The sequence below is a fragment of the Psammomys obesus genome, unplaced genomic scaffold (assembly GCF_907164565.1).
Source record: "Psammomys obesus unplaced genomic scaffold, mPsaObe1.curated_primary_1811, whole genome shotgun sequence".
NCBI classification, from domain to species: Eukaryota; Metazoa; Chordata; class Mammalia; order Rodentia; family Muridae; genus Psammomys; species Psammomys obesus.
The window spans coordinates 1-15,875 of record NW_026590684.1 but is presented as its reverse complement, the minus strand read 5'-3'; the positions used below and the strand labels follow the sequence as shown (position 1 = coordinate 15,875).

General features: G+C 40.4%; 1 protein-coding gene across 1 annotated transcript; it reads right to left on the bottom strand.

Moving 5' to 3' along the window:
* Positions 1–3,087: 3,087 nt before the first annotated feature.
* LOC129677750 (protein SSXA1-like) lies at positions 3,088–5,443 on the bottom strand (the record flags this gene model as incomplete). The annotated part of the gene is made up of 4 exons (XM_055608378.1): positions 5,357–5,443; positions 4,700–4,814; positions 4,234–4,332; positions 3,088–3,137 (listed from the first exon to the last, which is right to left on the bottom strand). Coding segments are annotated over exons 1-4 (351 nt in total), but the record flags the coding sequence as incomplete, so codon positions are not given.
* Between the last annotated feature and the right edge of the window lie 10,432 nt (positions 5,444–15,875).

The following is a 15,875-nucleotide window of genomic DNA, read 5'->3' as shown; positions in this document are numbered from 1 at the left end:
AATGAGAGCTGGTTCTGGAGAGAGGGGTCCATCCCCATTTTATGAGGCGAGCAGAAGATTGATCCCACTCACAGGGCTAGAGCCCTTGTTCATGCCCTAGCCTCTTATAATCTGGCTCAGAGTGTCTGACTTTAGAACAACACCGATCCTGTCGAAATACCATTTCAACTGTGAACATCTGCCCCACCCACTGTCAGGGTCACATAGATTTCTCATCTCACCTATCACTAGAACATTCTCCTGTCTATGTTTCATAATCCAGGGTTTCCTACAGAGATAGTTATGTGAGGAACTGTCAGGTAGTGAAGTAATTTGGATTCAGTGGAAAGCTTGAAAGAATGTATAAACAGTGGCTCCTTAATTACATCCTTTGGACTAAGGATATGAAACTCAGAGCATGTAGAAGCATTGCCCCGTTCCATGTGGCTTTTAGATGATGGACAAGTCTGAGCATGATTGTGAAGTTCTGTTCTAATCTCTGAGATAGTGCTGGTAGCTTGGTACATCCTGTGTTTGAACAGAGGCCACGCCACATATTCAACACACGATAGAACAGAACCAGAAAACGAAAGTTGGTATTTCCCCATTGATTTCTGTTACCCGTGGTCATCCCTCTGTGTCTCTGAGCTAAACTTGCTTTCCCTTGAGCATGCAGGCATTTCTGAGTCCTTCTTGACTCATGTACACCTGGCACTCTGTTTTGGCAGTTTCCTTTCCATGTTGCCCCCTTCTGCTTCTTTCAAATATCAAATATCAAAGGAGACATATCAAATAGATCAGTGGTACTTCTTCAGTGCTTTAGAGTTAACAAAACGTGTCACTCATTTAAATTTTTAATTTTTAAGCACATAAATGTCATTTCACTATGACATTTTAAAAGTTGTATAAAATGTATTATGAAAACGTTCACTACCCATTACCCTTTCGTGACTGTCTCCCACTCATGTTGATGCCCTTCCACATCTCAGCCAGTTTGATCTCTACTTTCATATTGAGCACAATCAATGAATTTAATTAGGGTTACTCAGCAGAAACATGCATAAACCATTATTCTTTGCAGGTACACTTTGCCAGTGGCAACAGACAACACTGAATAATATGTCTCTCACTCTCCAGGTAAATCAGTAACAGCAAACAACTCTTGTGACTCTTCCCAAGGAACTATTAATTTGCCTATATATTGTTTTGAGCAATAGAGCCTGGACGGCATCTCATTCCCAGCCAAAGTGCTGATGTGCATGTCTTTTTCACGCATTTTATTAGTGTGCTTACTCACATCTGGAAGATTATTTCATTATTGTGCCTAAGTGCAGAGGAACTTGGAAGTTTACAAGGGAAAAGGGGGGACTAAGGAAATCAACTTTCTATCACTGAAAGGTTCTTTGTCCTTTCCCAGACAAATATCAGAAAAAAAAAAAAAAAACTTGAATGATGTTCGTAAAACTGGGAGTGTGGTGAGCATAAAATTTGGTAAAGAAAGAGAATGGAGGAATATGCAGTGTCCCTTCAGACAGGAATTTTAAGGAATATAGGACATCCTCTCATAGGCTTGGGGAACATTGCATGGACAGTAAATGAAATACTAAATAAAGGGAGAAAACAGTGTATATCAGCATTGTGTATGGAGACGATATAAGGAAAGGAGAATGAACAAATGAGCCACAAAGATCTAGGCATGAAAATGTGTAGTAACAGGTGTGTCATCACACCTAATCCTGATGAGAAAACTCCCTTGGAATTAGACTGAGTGGCCCCTGTACCAATTCTACGTAGCTCAAGAGGCATCATAAACCAGGAATTCTTAGCTGTGTATCATTTATATTGTTTATTCGTAGTGTAGAGCATCCATGTACAACTTGATGAAACAGATAAGACTGTAGCTTGAAAACACTTGATAAACCTCCCTATATACACTGCAAAGGTCTCAGTGTCATGATCTCACAGAGACCTGATGGAGACTGAAAGCATGGTTAAATGGACTAATAATAAATCAAATGCTTTATTTTATGATCCCTTGAATTTATTTCTCAACTGTTCCTTTGCTAGCCACCAGCTCCCAGATCCATTACAACCATCTTGAAAGATTGCTTTCTGCAACAGTGGAAACTTCCATGTCATAAACAGGTTCCTCTGAGGGTTCCTTTTTGCTGGGGCTGTGGATCAGAAAGTTGAAGATGTAGAGAATGTTTGGAAGGCGATCACAGTAGGAGGGGTTCACAATGAAAGCCCTATCATTTTCGGTCATTTGAGAGACCCATCCACAGAGTAGAGACCAGCTCCTGCCTCCTTGGAAAATAAGTGTTAGAATGGAACTATCCACCTCATTTGTGGGAGAATACCCAACAGAGGCCTCCCATGGACCTTAGACACCAATGAAGACATGAACGCATTTCAATGGTCTGGGCTATGGATCATAAATTCGGTGGAACTGCTGCTCAGCTGCTCAGGCCAATGCTTCAGCATATTTAAGCACAGGGGCCTCATCCTCATTATTATCATTAAATCGTAAGCACATACTCATTTCTATTTGAAAAAAAAATTCTCTGCTTTATTATGGTTCCAAAAGGTTAACTGGAATGAGTTCATTAAAATAATATTAGAAAATAGTGCGATTCAGACCACTGCTCATGGTAGTGGAGATTGAGGCCAGGACCTTGATCATAACTAGGTAAGTACTTTGCAACTGGGAAATGACTCAGGGCCTACAAGTAATGCGACAGCCAGAGATGTATTACTTATCACAATAATACATGATTATTATCATAATGTAGATGCTACACCAGGCATTGTGGAACAAGAAGTCTGTACAAATTTCCTTAATGATAGAATGGTTAGCTATCAGGTGTCAAGCCCTTTAATTCATTCTCTGCACTACAAAATAAAAAAAAAGGAAGAAATAAATAAGAGGAAACAAAGCAGTAAGGAGGAAAAATAGAAAATAAAACTACAAAGAAAAGAGAAGGAAACAATGAGATGAGCAGAGCAAGGGTGTAGGAGCTGCGCATTTCATATCTTCCATCCTCACCAATGTGACTATGAACGGAGGGACAAATGTGACCAAGTCTTATACAAGTAGGAGATTCTCACCTTCAGGCCTCTGGTCTGTGCCGCACCAAATGTCCGCTCACAATGTTCATCTACAGGAGGGTGACATGTTAGACGCTGTTGCTTGTTATCAAATATTTCCAAAGTTTAGGTCCCTGCAACTGCTGTGAATGCTAGAATGAATGGTCACAGCCCATTGATGGAGGAGAAGTGGAGCATGGGTTTTCTTCCTCTTTACTACCACCCTATTCGTCAGTTGAAATTTCAGCTCAGAAAGCTCCTACTGGTGTTACTTTATAGAATGTGGGCTGAGCCTCACCACAGCTTTATCCTATTCTGGTATCCTAGTCTATGTATTTTTATCTCCCCCATAGCATTAAATGGGTTGCAGAAACATTTGAATCATTTGCACTTAGAGATGTCGAATAATCAGAAGGATCATTTTGCTTAAAATGAGTTAACCTTCAGGTGTTAAATTTTGTGAGAAAGTGTGGTTGCTTTAGCCCAGTGCTAATGGTTTCTACACAGTGGAATAGTTCTCATTTAGTATCAAAAGCTGTGCATAAATACCAAATCTGGCCTTTGAGGTCAATTACAAACTGTACAAGATTGTACATCTGACCTGCTTTCCTGAGGAGTCACAGGTCTGTCAGACACAGGGCATTCTGACTCTTTTTGGAAGTTTTATTAGAGCCAAAGAGTAAGTGAATACATCTCATCTTCTGTCTCCTGATTATACATGTTATTCAAATGTACAAGGATATAGATTCTTGAACCATTCAGCTCTTTATCCTGTGAAGGGTCTATTCTCTGATATGCAGGTGAACTAGCTCTCTCCTCTCCTATTATGTTTTCCTCTCCCTTCCCCTCTCCTCCCCTCCTGTCCCCTTGTCTCCCTACTTCTCTCCCTCCATCTTTCTCTTTTTGGGTAGTGTTTCTGTCCTTGTTTATGATAGGATACAAGACAGTGTCATTCCAACTGAAAGTGTTACATATTTGTCATCAACTCACCATCTATAATAAAGCTTATACTTTTGTTTAATATTTTGGAATTTTATATACCAATTCCCTCTCTGAATAGATTCTTTTCCAATCAGGCTTGACTTGAGAAAGGGAGGAGGTGTCTATGACCTTTGCAAGCATTTGACTGAAAAGGCAATCCTCCACAGCCCCTCCCTGCCCACTCACCTTCACTTTCATGGCCACAATTTTCATCAGAGTCTTTAGTTAAGTGTTCTCTGATCTGTTTCTTCACACGCATAAAAACTGGTTTGTTGACTGGGACCCCTAGAAGGAAGCACAGTGCTTTTTAAAAAGTTAACCCAGAAAAAGAGAGGAGAAATGCAGGCAAGATGCTAGAATGCAACATAGACAATAAGGTCCAGCAGACGGTGAAGAAAGTGCAGGCTGCATGCCTGAGCCCTATGGTGGCTGGTCTCTGTTGTCACCTCTGTACAGGTTGGAAAAGAGCCTTTAACTTTCTCCCATGAAGAAGATAAACATATGGGAGAGGGACCTGCTCCAGGCTGAGGCGAAGCCTTAGCATGAAAAGGGACTGGAGGACACACAGGACTGTCTCAACAAACAAACAAACAAACAAACAAACAAACCATCACACAAACAAAAGCAAGAAAAAAAAAACACTTTCTTTTACCTAGACCTCTCATTCTGATGTAGTTTCTTTTCATAAACACATAGGTACTTTTCTGCCATTTGGTCAGCTTTGCCCATTCTTCCTCAGAGAAGTATCTGGAAATATCTGTGAAGGACTAGAAAAAGAAAAGTACAAGCTCTGACAGCTAAATTTGCTGGACATGTGTGCCATTTAGTCCAGTTCTCTGTCTTCGAAACAGGAACTCAGTAGTGCACCTAGAATCTCAAGATAGTCTGTTCTGAACAATGTGAAGGCCACAGGAGAGACAGGGCAACAGCTTCTTCCCAAGAACACCAGAGGTGCTCAATCTTAGCTACTTGTTCTCTTCCCACATTTATAAATGTCTGAGAGTCATCAAAGTGCTCAATGTAACCATTCTGATATCTTCAGGGTTGCTGTGGAGAGCATGCTGAAATTGTGTGTGCGTGTGTGTGTTATATAGTGTGTATGTGTGTGTGTGTGTGTGTGTGTGTGTATTTGTGTGTTTGTGTGTGTGTAAATATGTGCTGAGAGATTGATGAATATATAGAGAGGATAGAGATCTTGAAACTTCTGTGTATTCCTTGTATCCTATGACTCTTTTCCTACTTTCAGGCTTTATATATCGTCCCATAGTCAGGTAGGGGCCTCTGCCCAATCCCCACCATGTCACCTCACCTTGGACATCTTTCCTGGTTTACAAATATCCCCAGGGCTCTTTGTACAGGAACTGTCTGTCTTCATGACTCTGGCGACAGCGTGCATGGAAGATCGTGAACTGACTGTCTCCAAGTACAAGAGCAAGTGGAGAGAACTTAGAATTACATTGTGCTCTTCTTATCTTGGAGATATGTACTGGAGATCTCTGAGAGAAGTAGTTTTTAGAAATAGGAAAGATTCTATCAGCCTGTGTGAAGTGACTGTGAGTACCTGAGTGTAGGTCAGTTACTGCCCTGACTAGTTCCCTTGTTAAATTGAAAAGAGAAAGTTTTTGGCTTCCGCAGATATAGACACATGTTTCCCACCCATTTGTGGAAACTGAAAACTTTTTCAGAGAAGATAAAAATGAAAGAGTTGTCACTGGAAGTGGGTGGGTGGAAGTTCCGTAGAGGAAGGTAGAAATGTAAGTACCGAGTACAGTTACAATAATTAATCGATAACTTATTATGTGTGCATGGTGGCTGGTTTGGGGGAGATGTGAGTTGTGTGTCACGGTGCATGTGAATTTGAGAGGACAATTTTGAGGAGTCTTTTTTTTTTTTTATTCCACTTTCAAAAACACCGATGTTTTATTTTTCAGGAATTATTAAGCCATTTAACTACAGAGGAACAGAAAACTGAGAACCGGGCTAGTGCCTTTCTGTGTAGTCTTTCCCCTCTGTCCACCTCTGCTAAACTTCTGCCACTCAAACTCCAAGTTACAATTAGAAAATTACTAACAGCCAAGCTTGTTTCTAGGTCTGATAAGCACATATGTCTAAGTCACATGTGCTTTAAAATAGCAAGTTGTAACATATAGAGATGAAACTACACGTTTTGTTTATTTAGTCTTGTTTCCTTTTGAGAAAAAGACAAAGGTAAGTAACAGAGTAAAAGATACGACCTTGACTGTGTGTAACTAAGACTTCTCTGCTTACTCCATATTATGAAGGGGAGTAAACCTCACATGTAGATAGGTTTTTTTAACTCTTCTCTTCACTCAGTGTGCCTGCCCACCCTTCTGGTCTGATGCCCAACTTCTCAAAACTGTGAAATATGCAGCGCCACTTTGGATATGACACATTAAGAATCACCATCTTTACTTCATATCTGGGGATCCAGCTTATGTTGACAGGCTAGCCCAGTAATTCCATTTAAGAATCCTTTCAATGCGTGAAGTTCTTTTGTTTTAAAACTGGGGACTATAATTTGCAATGAGGTATGAAGTATTTACTAAAGCAAAGGCGATGCCATGTTTAGCACTCCAGGCCTGCAGTCTGAGATAACTTGGTGGCTAAGGGTGAATCAGGACCTATTTCAGGCCTGTCTTGGCTACAGCTGGACTTTGTAGTTAGAACCCATTTCAAAACAACAGTTGAAAAGAAGCTGCAGATGCAGGTTAGTAATAGAGTGTGAGTGCCTAGTGAGTGTGAGGCTCTGCCTGCCTTCTCCAGCCCTGCCAAAATTAGTGGAGAATGGAAATCAGAACATAAAAATAGTAACTATTTAAGTATGCTTTATCCACATACATGCATATCTTGAAAAACTGCACTGCCTTCCAATTGTGTAAGTGCTATGAATACATGCCACTTAAGAAAATGTTTAAATAAAGATCAGAACAAATCCCTCTTCGGAAGCAAGGCATGTTGGCACACACCTGAAATCCTAGCATGTTTCAATAGGAGTATAGAGAATTGAAAGCCACCCTAGGCTACAATTTTTTTAAATTGTCATCAAAAAGCAATGCAAACATTGGGAGTTTGTTAAGTGAGTATTCACTCTCTTTGTGGGATCAAAATGAATACATTTCTGGAAAAGCAGAAAAAAATAAATTGACTTTTATAGAATGAAAATACTTTCCCCTTTAATAAATAAAGTGCTTTAATTCTCTCAAAAATGTCTTCTTTTAGTTAACTTTCTGTAAATAGTACCCAAAAGGCTGATTTTCATAATGATGTATTCTATTATTTTCCGCACATCATCAGCATTTATTTTTTTTAAATTCAGTTTAATAGTTAACACTTTTTTTTATTAATTACAGTTTATTCACATTGTTTCCCCCATAAGCCCCTCCCTCCTACCCTCTCGGTCCCACCATCCCTCCCCCTCCTTCATGCATGCCACTCCCCAAGTCCACTGATAGGGGAGGTCCTCCTCTCCTTCCTTCTGATCTTAGTCTATCAGATCACATCAAGAATGGCTGCATTGTCATCTTCTGTGGCCTGGCAAGGCTGCTCTCCCCTCAGGGAGTGGTGATCAAAAAACAGGCCAATCAGATTGTGTCAGAGGCAGTCCCTCTTCCCATTACTATGTGACCCCCTTGGATACTACGCTGCCATGGGCTACATCTGTGCAGGGGTTCTAGGTTATCTCCATGCCTGGTACTTGGTTGGAGTATGAGTCTCTGGGAAGACTCCTGTGTTCAAATTTTCTGGTTCTGCTGCTCTCCTTGTTGGGTTCCTGTCCTCTCCAGACCTTACTGTTTCCCACTTCTTACATATGATTCCCTGCACTTTGCCCAACAGTTGGCCATAAGTCTCAGATCTGCTTTGATAGTCTGTAGGGCAGAGCCTTTCAGAGGCCCTCTGTGGCAGGTTCCTAGGTTGTTTCCTGTTTTCTTCTTCTTCTTCTGATGTCCATCCTCTTTGCCTTTTGGGATGGGGATTGAACATTTTAGTGAGGGTCCTCTCTCTTAATTAGTTTCTTTAGATGTACAGGTTTTAGTAGGTTTATCCTATGTTATATGTCTATATGAGTGAGTATATACCGTGTGTGTCCCTCTGCTTCTGGGACAGCTCACTCAGGATGATCCTTTCCAGGTCCCATCATTTACCTGCAAATTTCATGATTTCCTTATTTTTCATTGGAGAGTAGTACTCCATTGTGTAGATGTACCGCAACTTCTGCATCCATTTTCAGTTGAGGGGCATCTGGGCTGGTTTCAGCTTCTGGCTATTACAAATAAAGCTGCTACAAACACGGTTGAGCAAATGTCTTTACTGTGTACTTGAGCCTCTTGTGGGGATATGCCTAGGAGTGGTATGGCTGGATCTTGAGGAATCGTTATTCCTAATTGTCTGAGAAATTGCCAGATTGATTTCCAGAGTGGTTGTGCAAGTTTACATTCCCACCAGCAGTGGAGGCGGATTCCCCTTTCACCACGACCTCTCCAGCATGTGTTGTCACTTGAGTTTTTCATCTTGGCCATTCTGATGGGTGTAAGGTGAAATCTCAGGGTCGTTTTGATTTGCATTTCCCTAATGGCTAATGATGTTGAGCATGTCTTTAAGTGTTTTTAAAAAAATGAAAATAGATCCATACTTATCACCCTGCACAAAACTGAAGTCCAAGTGCATCAAAGACTTCAACATAAAACCGGACACATTAAATCGGTTAGAAAAAATTGGGGAATACCCTTGATCTCATTGGCACAGGAGACAACTTCCTGAACAGAACATCAACAGCACAGGCTCTAAGAGCAACAATCAATAAATGAGATCTCATGAAACTGAAAAGCTTCTGTCAAGCAAAGGACACCATCATCAAAACAAAACGACTGCCTACAGTTTGGGAAAGCATCTTCACCAACCCTTTATCTGACAGAGGGCTAATATCCATTATATATAAAGAACTAAACAAGCTGAAAAACAGCAAACCAAGTAATCCAATTAAAAAATCGAGAACACAGCTAAACAGAGAACTCTCTGTAGAGGAATATCGAATGACATAATGATGTATTCTTAACTGCGTATCGTTATACTTCTCTCCCATTTCACCTGCCATTTTCCTTTGCTATGGCCTCCTCCCCATCTTGGTGCTTCCTTTCATTTTCACTAACATTCTTTCTTCTACCCCTTTGTGGTTTAGGTAAGTATTATTAATTGCAGATAGTTCATCATATGAAAGACAATCTCAGGTGTTGGAGGTTGGCCTGACGCATGTTACTAGCTCTCAAGGTCTGGGTACACCTATCTATGTTGTGTAAACCTACCTTATTGGCTAATTAAATGGGAGACAAGAAAAAGGGAAGAGAAGAAGCAGGACGCCACGATGGGTTACCATGGAGGAAAAACCACGTGAGCCGAGACGAAGAACTCCAATAATGGCGTGAAAAGGCCCAGATGAAGAAAATAAGCGAGTACCATGGGATTATGGATGGACGCTAGACCAGGTGAGAAGAATTAAGGTGGATGGTGTTGGATGGGGGCTGGGAGATGGATGGTGAGGTTAGTGAGCCAGCATAAGTGAAATATCTGTCCAGCCCAGGGTAAATGAGGGAATTATAAATCTAACAGGTGTCTGTGTCTTATTATCTATGATAGCAGGTTAAATAATACCGCTACAATAATCATAAGGCTAATAATAAACATTTATAGCCCAACACTCATTTATTTTTTTATTTACTATAACACTCAGGTACTTTTATTTCTATTTCTATCCTTACAGTCACAGCTTCAAGTTAAACCCCATCAGTCCTGTTATTTATCAGTAAAATTTTAGCATATTATATAAAGGGTAAAAAAAATTCTATGCTACACAATAAATTACACATATTTCTGGGCATATACTGAAATGTCAATTCATTTACATGTATCATCAGGTGAGTAATCTTGAATTTTTTCAGTTAAGACAAAGTATGTAGTAAATGAACAGAAAAACCTTGGTCTCAGAGTATTGTGCTTCAGAATCCCACTCCGTTTATAATTTTGTGGGATGTGTGTGTGTGTGTGTGTGTGTGTGTGTGTGTGTCCTCAAAGTAATATTTTGTAGTACAATATATCTGATTACTACAGGCTGAGTGGGAGGCTGATGGGTTTCATTGACAAGGAAAGGAACATATGGCTCTACTTTGCAGATGAGAGGTAGATATGCTAATTTTAGTGGTTTGGGTTTTTTTATTGTGCTAATTTTGAAATTTATGTGGTAAAGAGAGCCAGTACATCAAGATTCATGCTGAAGGAATGTGGGATGTTTCAAGATGAACCAATCAAATGGCCCCAAACTGGTCATTATTTTTTTTTTTAAGATTACACATGAAGCACACTGTGAGACCATCAATATTACAGCTTTATCCCAGAGGAGTTGGTGAAATAATCCCTCAGACAGAGGATATTTGGCAGTACCTCTGATTGAGGAACACTCCAGAAATTTGGTTGATAGTGAATTCTGTGGAGCTGAGAAGAATACTCTTGCCCTCAGAAATGGTGTCACAGGACTTTGTTACATAAGATGGTTGCTGTTTCTGTGATCCCTAGGGAATCACACAGTAAGAGTTTACCTCAGAGCTCATTTCCAAGGATTGAGATTGCTGAAGCAACATGAAAAACACAAGTATAAGGGTTCTCCCCATAGGCTCATGGGTTTTCCACCTTCACTTTATGGAGTGTCTCTCAGAAAGAACCTACCTCAAACACAAAGACGAGGGAGTGTTTCTCCGGGAAGAGACCAAGTGTCTTGATTCACCTGCCTCTCAAGGATCAGTAAACCAGGAGAGTCACTATCCTTGAAGTACTCAGAAAAAAATGGGTGGAGCAACTGAGGTGGGAATGGGACACACTAGCACAGGGTCCAGAGACAGAAAGTACTTCACAATGCGAATGTGGTCCCTAGATAGTTCCACCTAAATTATCATCTTTCCTCTGCCCGGCACTGGCTACTCCATGGTCTACTGAGCTGTTGAAAGAGATGTTCCAGAGCTTGCCCACATTTTCTTTTTTCTTCTTTTTATTTTTTTTTACATTTATTTTATTTTATTTTTCTTTTTAGTTACATTTTGTTAACTCTGTGTCCCAGCTGTATCCCGCTCCCTCATTCCCTCCCCAACCCCACACTCCCTCCCTGGTCTCCTCCCTGCCCCTTTCCAAGTCCACTGATAGGGGAAGACCTCCTCCCTTTTCATCTGACCCTGTTTTATCAGGTATCTTCTGGGCTGGCTGCAAAGTCCTCCTCTGTGGCCTAACAGACTGCTCCTCCCCTGAGGGGGGGGGGTCAAACAGCCTGCCCTTGAGATCCTGTTAGAAATAGTCCTTGTTCCCCTTACTTTGGAAAACTACTTGGTTACTGAGCTACCACAGGCCACATCCGAGCAGAAGTTCTAGGTTATATCCATAGATGGTCCTTGGTTGAGTGTCAGTCTCAGAAAAGACCCTGTGCCCAGATATATTTGGTCCTTGTAGAGCTCCTATCCTTTCCATATCATACTAACTTCCCTTCTTTCATATGATTCCCTGCACTCTGCCGAGGGTTTGGTTATGAGTCTTAGTGTCTGCTTTGAAACACTGCTAGGCATATCGAGTCTCCTCCTGCAATTTCTGTAAGTTTTTAAAGCTCATCTAAAGATACATTCTTTATGCTGAATCTCAAAATATCAAATCCTTCACCTTTTTTTCACCATGGGTGGTCTAGCTTGATATCTCTCTGCAATAACCTTAAAAACTTTCAATAGTTTATAAAGGAAATGATAATGTTATTAAACACTCCTTATGTGCAATTTTTCTCAAAGCCCCAAGAACTTGAAGCATAAGGCAGCTTCCAATAATCTCCTGATCAAAAGTAACAAAGAGCATACATGTGATATGTGCTAATTGGTTTCTTTCTAAGTAACTGTGGCAAGAAATTGTCCCCACCCTAGTCACATGTTAAAACAATGACCGTTCTATGTCTTTAGGATTTCCTTCCATAAATCAGAGCTACCAGTGTTGCCCTTCTCAGAGTGACTCTGTCCACATTTCTGACAGGAAGACTGTCCATGTCCCCCGAGCCTTACAATAAGCCTTTCTCTGTATCATCTGTTTGGTTTTTCTTTACTTTTAATGTGAATCTCTTGATTTCTTCCTATGATGAATTTTCAGGTTGCACAGACAGCAATGAGTTTACTCATGACATCTTTGCACCTATGTGCCTTTATGCATGCATGTGCACATTTGTGTGAAAGGGCGAACTCTCCGTTGTGATGAAATTGGCAGAACAAGGCTGACATTGCAATGTAGTTTGTATGGCTTTTCTACATTATTTTATGTCACAATTTAAGACAGATTGTTTGAGTACAAAGGTGCATCTTATCTTCTCCGTGCTAGAATTATAGGCTTGAGTTGCCATGCCTAGATTTTACATGCATAATGAACCTACAAACTCAGCATCCGTGCTAGGCCAGCAAACATATTATCCACTGACTCATCAATCAGGTCCCAAATGCTTTGTGTTCGTAACTCTTCCTCAGCCAACGTAATTAGTACATTATTTCAAATTTCAGCCTCACTCGCATTTTCAGGATGAACAAAACACACACACACACAAAGACACACACACACTCACTCACCAGAATGTCATGTTAACCCAAATCTTAATAGAGATAAATGCCTTCTGAAACCACCTGAGTGTGCCCTTCACTGCTCAGATTTATTTCTGAATCCTGGTCTTTAAAAGTTTTAGCAAAATGTCCAATTAATCTCTGCTTCTAAGAGTATAGGTTCTCTGAAGTGTGATAAACACACATCTACTGTGTCTTGTTATAGACACCCTAGTTATCCATGTGGAGAATATTGTCTCTACTGTTACTGTCAACTGAGAGTCTCAGCCAAGAAGAGTTGGTCACAACTAACCTAATTTTACATCTATGTATATATTTTAGTGGATTATTCTTAGGCTGCAATATGGGAAAGCTAGGGAGAAATCTGTAGTGAATTTCACAGACTAGAAAATTTTAGGGTAGTCAAAGAGCTTGGTATACACTTGGTATACTTCTTTCTGTGAAATTAAATTGAAAAAAAAAAAAGAGTACAGGTTTCTTTGGCCTGAACTTACAAATCTGTGAACATTCTTCACACTAAGTGATTCCAAAAGCTGACGAACTTCACATTCATGTTTATCACAGCGACAGTTTCACTTGTGGACGACTACATGCTATATTAACACATTACATTGCATAATCAAATCCCTGGTAGATACAGCCAAGATGAGAAAGGGTTTATTTTGGCTCACAACTGAAGAGAATACAGTCTATCCTTGCAGAAGGCTTGAAAGCTAGGGATCTGTCTGTAGGAGCGGGAGCTTGTCATGTGCTTCACTCTTCCCATGGCAGTGGATCTGAAAGCAGAGAGAAAAGAACTGACCTTTTTAGCTTCCTTAAGCCCAACCCCTATGGTTCAATGCCTAATAACTAGGCCCTATGTCCAAGAAGTTTCACAACTTTCACAAAAGTACCACTGATTGAAACACAAGACTCCATGAGCAAGACCTTGGTGAACATTTTGTAGTTTAACCGTCATGGTACCCACACTTATTGAGATTCTTTCCCTCATCTTCATTACTTGGGGAACTTGCCTGTGTTGTTGTGCTGCATGTTTTATTCTTTACGTACATGGGGACATTTGTGGCACTTCGAGTTTGGGGCTACTATCAACAAGGTTGCTCTACAAACATGTGTACAAGCTTTGGTTACGTACATATCCTTCCGTCATCTTGGGTAATGGCGTAGGAATGGAGCCATTATATTACCTGCCAAGCGTGTTGTTAGGTTTCTGTGAAACTGCCACACTGCTTTAACAAAGTGGCACTACCATTTATTGCTATTGTTCTGACAGATTATCATTATTTTGCCTAGACTGGCTTACATTCATTATGTAGACCAGACTGAACACGAATTTTTATTAGTTCCATCTGTCATTGACTGTTGATTTCTAGGGTAACAAAAATGTACCACATCTGGTATCTTTTACATTTTTCTTTCTTTTTAAAAAGAGGTAGGTAGGGTTGTTTTGTGCAGCTCATGGCGCCCTTTTCAAGATCAAGCAATCCTCTTGCCTTATCTTTCTCATTCACTGGGAATCAGTTTAGAAGCCACCACTCCTATCACTCTTTGCATTTAATGTGTTTAAAAAAGTGTTCTTCTGCATATTCCTAGGTAGTGTGAAACCTCCATGTAGAATAGGGTGTCTCGAACTGGTGTTGATCCGCTTATATCAGCCTCTTCAGTGATGTGTATTTCAAATGATCAGCACCTGTCTGACCTTGTCTGATGTGTTTTCAGCAGGACTCACATAGTGTTAATGCCTGAAGCATTAGGATAATGTGGGTCATCCTTGTGTTTTCGCTGCAAGAATTGCTCTTACTATTCTTTGTAAGATACAATGAATACAATGAATACAAATACATGCTTTGAATTTTATAATCAGCTTCAGTTTCTAACAAACATAGCTCTATGGACAAATTTTGAGAAATTGAGACAATCTCTGAACAATGTATATCTCTTCAGTTCTTCAAATTTCACTTAGGTTCTGTCAGCAATGTTGTAACTTTCATTGAACTTCTTACTTACATCCTTAGTTAAATGTGTGTTTGTGTGCATTATTTTGGTGGTAGTTTTTTTGTAACGTATTGGTTACTGACATTTAATTGTTAGTTGCTTACATGTAGGAATATATTGATATTTTTAACACTTAGAAAGAATACACCTTTAACAATAAATTTTACAAAATAAAAATTAAAGCCAGAAAGACACATCATTTTTGAGAAAACAGAAAAAAATTGAAACAACATGGATACGGTATTGGCAAGAAAACTGAAATGAATGTTTCTTAGTGCTAAAAATGTACTGTACAGTAGTAAACCTGTACAAATGACTTCGGGATGAGTTGCTACATGTATCAAAGGTATTTTTCTTCTTTAATTTATTCATTTGTTACATCCCAATTACATTACCTCCCAATTGAAACCCGCTCCCTCCTGTCCTCCAAGTCCTACCCACTTCCCCCATTCGGCCCTTCATACCAACCCATCCTGGCACATCAAGACACATCAGTACTAAGTGTTTCCTCTTTCACTGAGGTAAGACAATGCATCCCTGCTAAATAAATGGGATCCAGAGGGAGGCAACAAAGTCCAAGTCAGAGACAGCCTGTGATCCAGTTGTTAGGCGAGCCACTTGAGGACCAAACAGCCCATCAGCTTCGTGCGTGTAGGAGGCTTAGGACCAGTCCATGCATAGTCTTTGGTTGATGGTTCAGTCTCTATGAGCCTCCATGGGCCAAGGTTAGTTAGCTATGTAGGCATTCTTGTGATGTTCTTGACCCCTCCATCTCCCTCCGTCTTTCCTCTAACTCTTCCATAAGACTTCCTAAGTTCCACCTAATGTTTCGCTGTAGGTCTCTGCATCTGTTTCCATTATCTTCTGGATGAAGCTTCTCAGTTGACAGTTATGCTAGGTTCTTGTCTGCAATAGCAGAGTATCATTAATAGTGTCAGGGTTGGTTTCAAGTTGGCCGAGTCATTGGTTGGCCATTCCCTCAATCTCTATTCCGTCTTTTAGGTAGATCTTGTCCTGTACATCTTGTAGGCAGGACAAATTTTGGGTTGAGGATATTGTGAGTGGTTTGTGTCCCCCTCCCTCCACTGGAAGTCCTGACTGGCTACAGGATGTGACCACTTCATTCTCAGTATCCCCTGCTGCTGGGAGTCTCAGCTAGGGTCATCCCATGTCTTCCCAGGAGTCTCCTACATA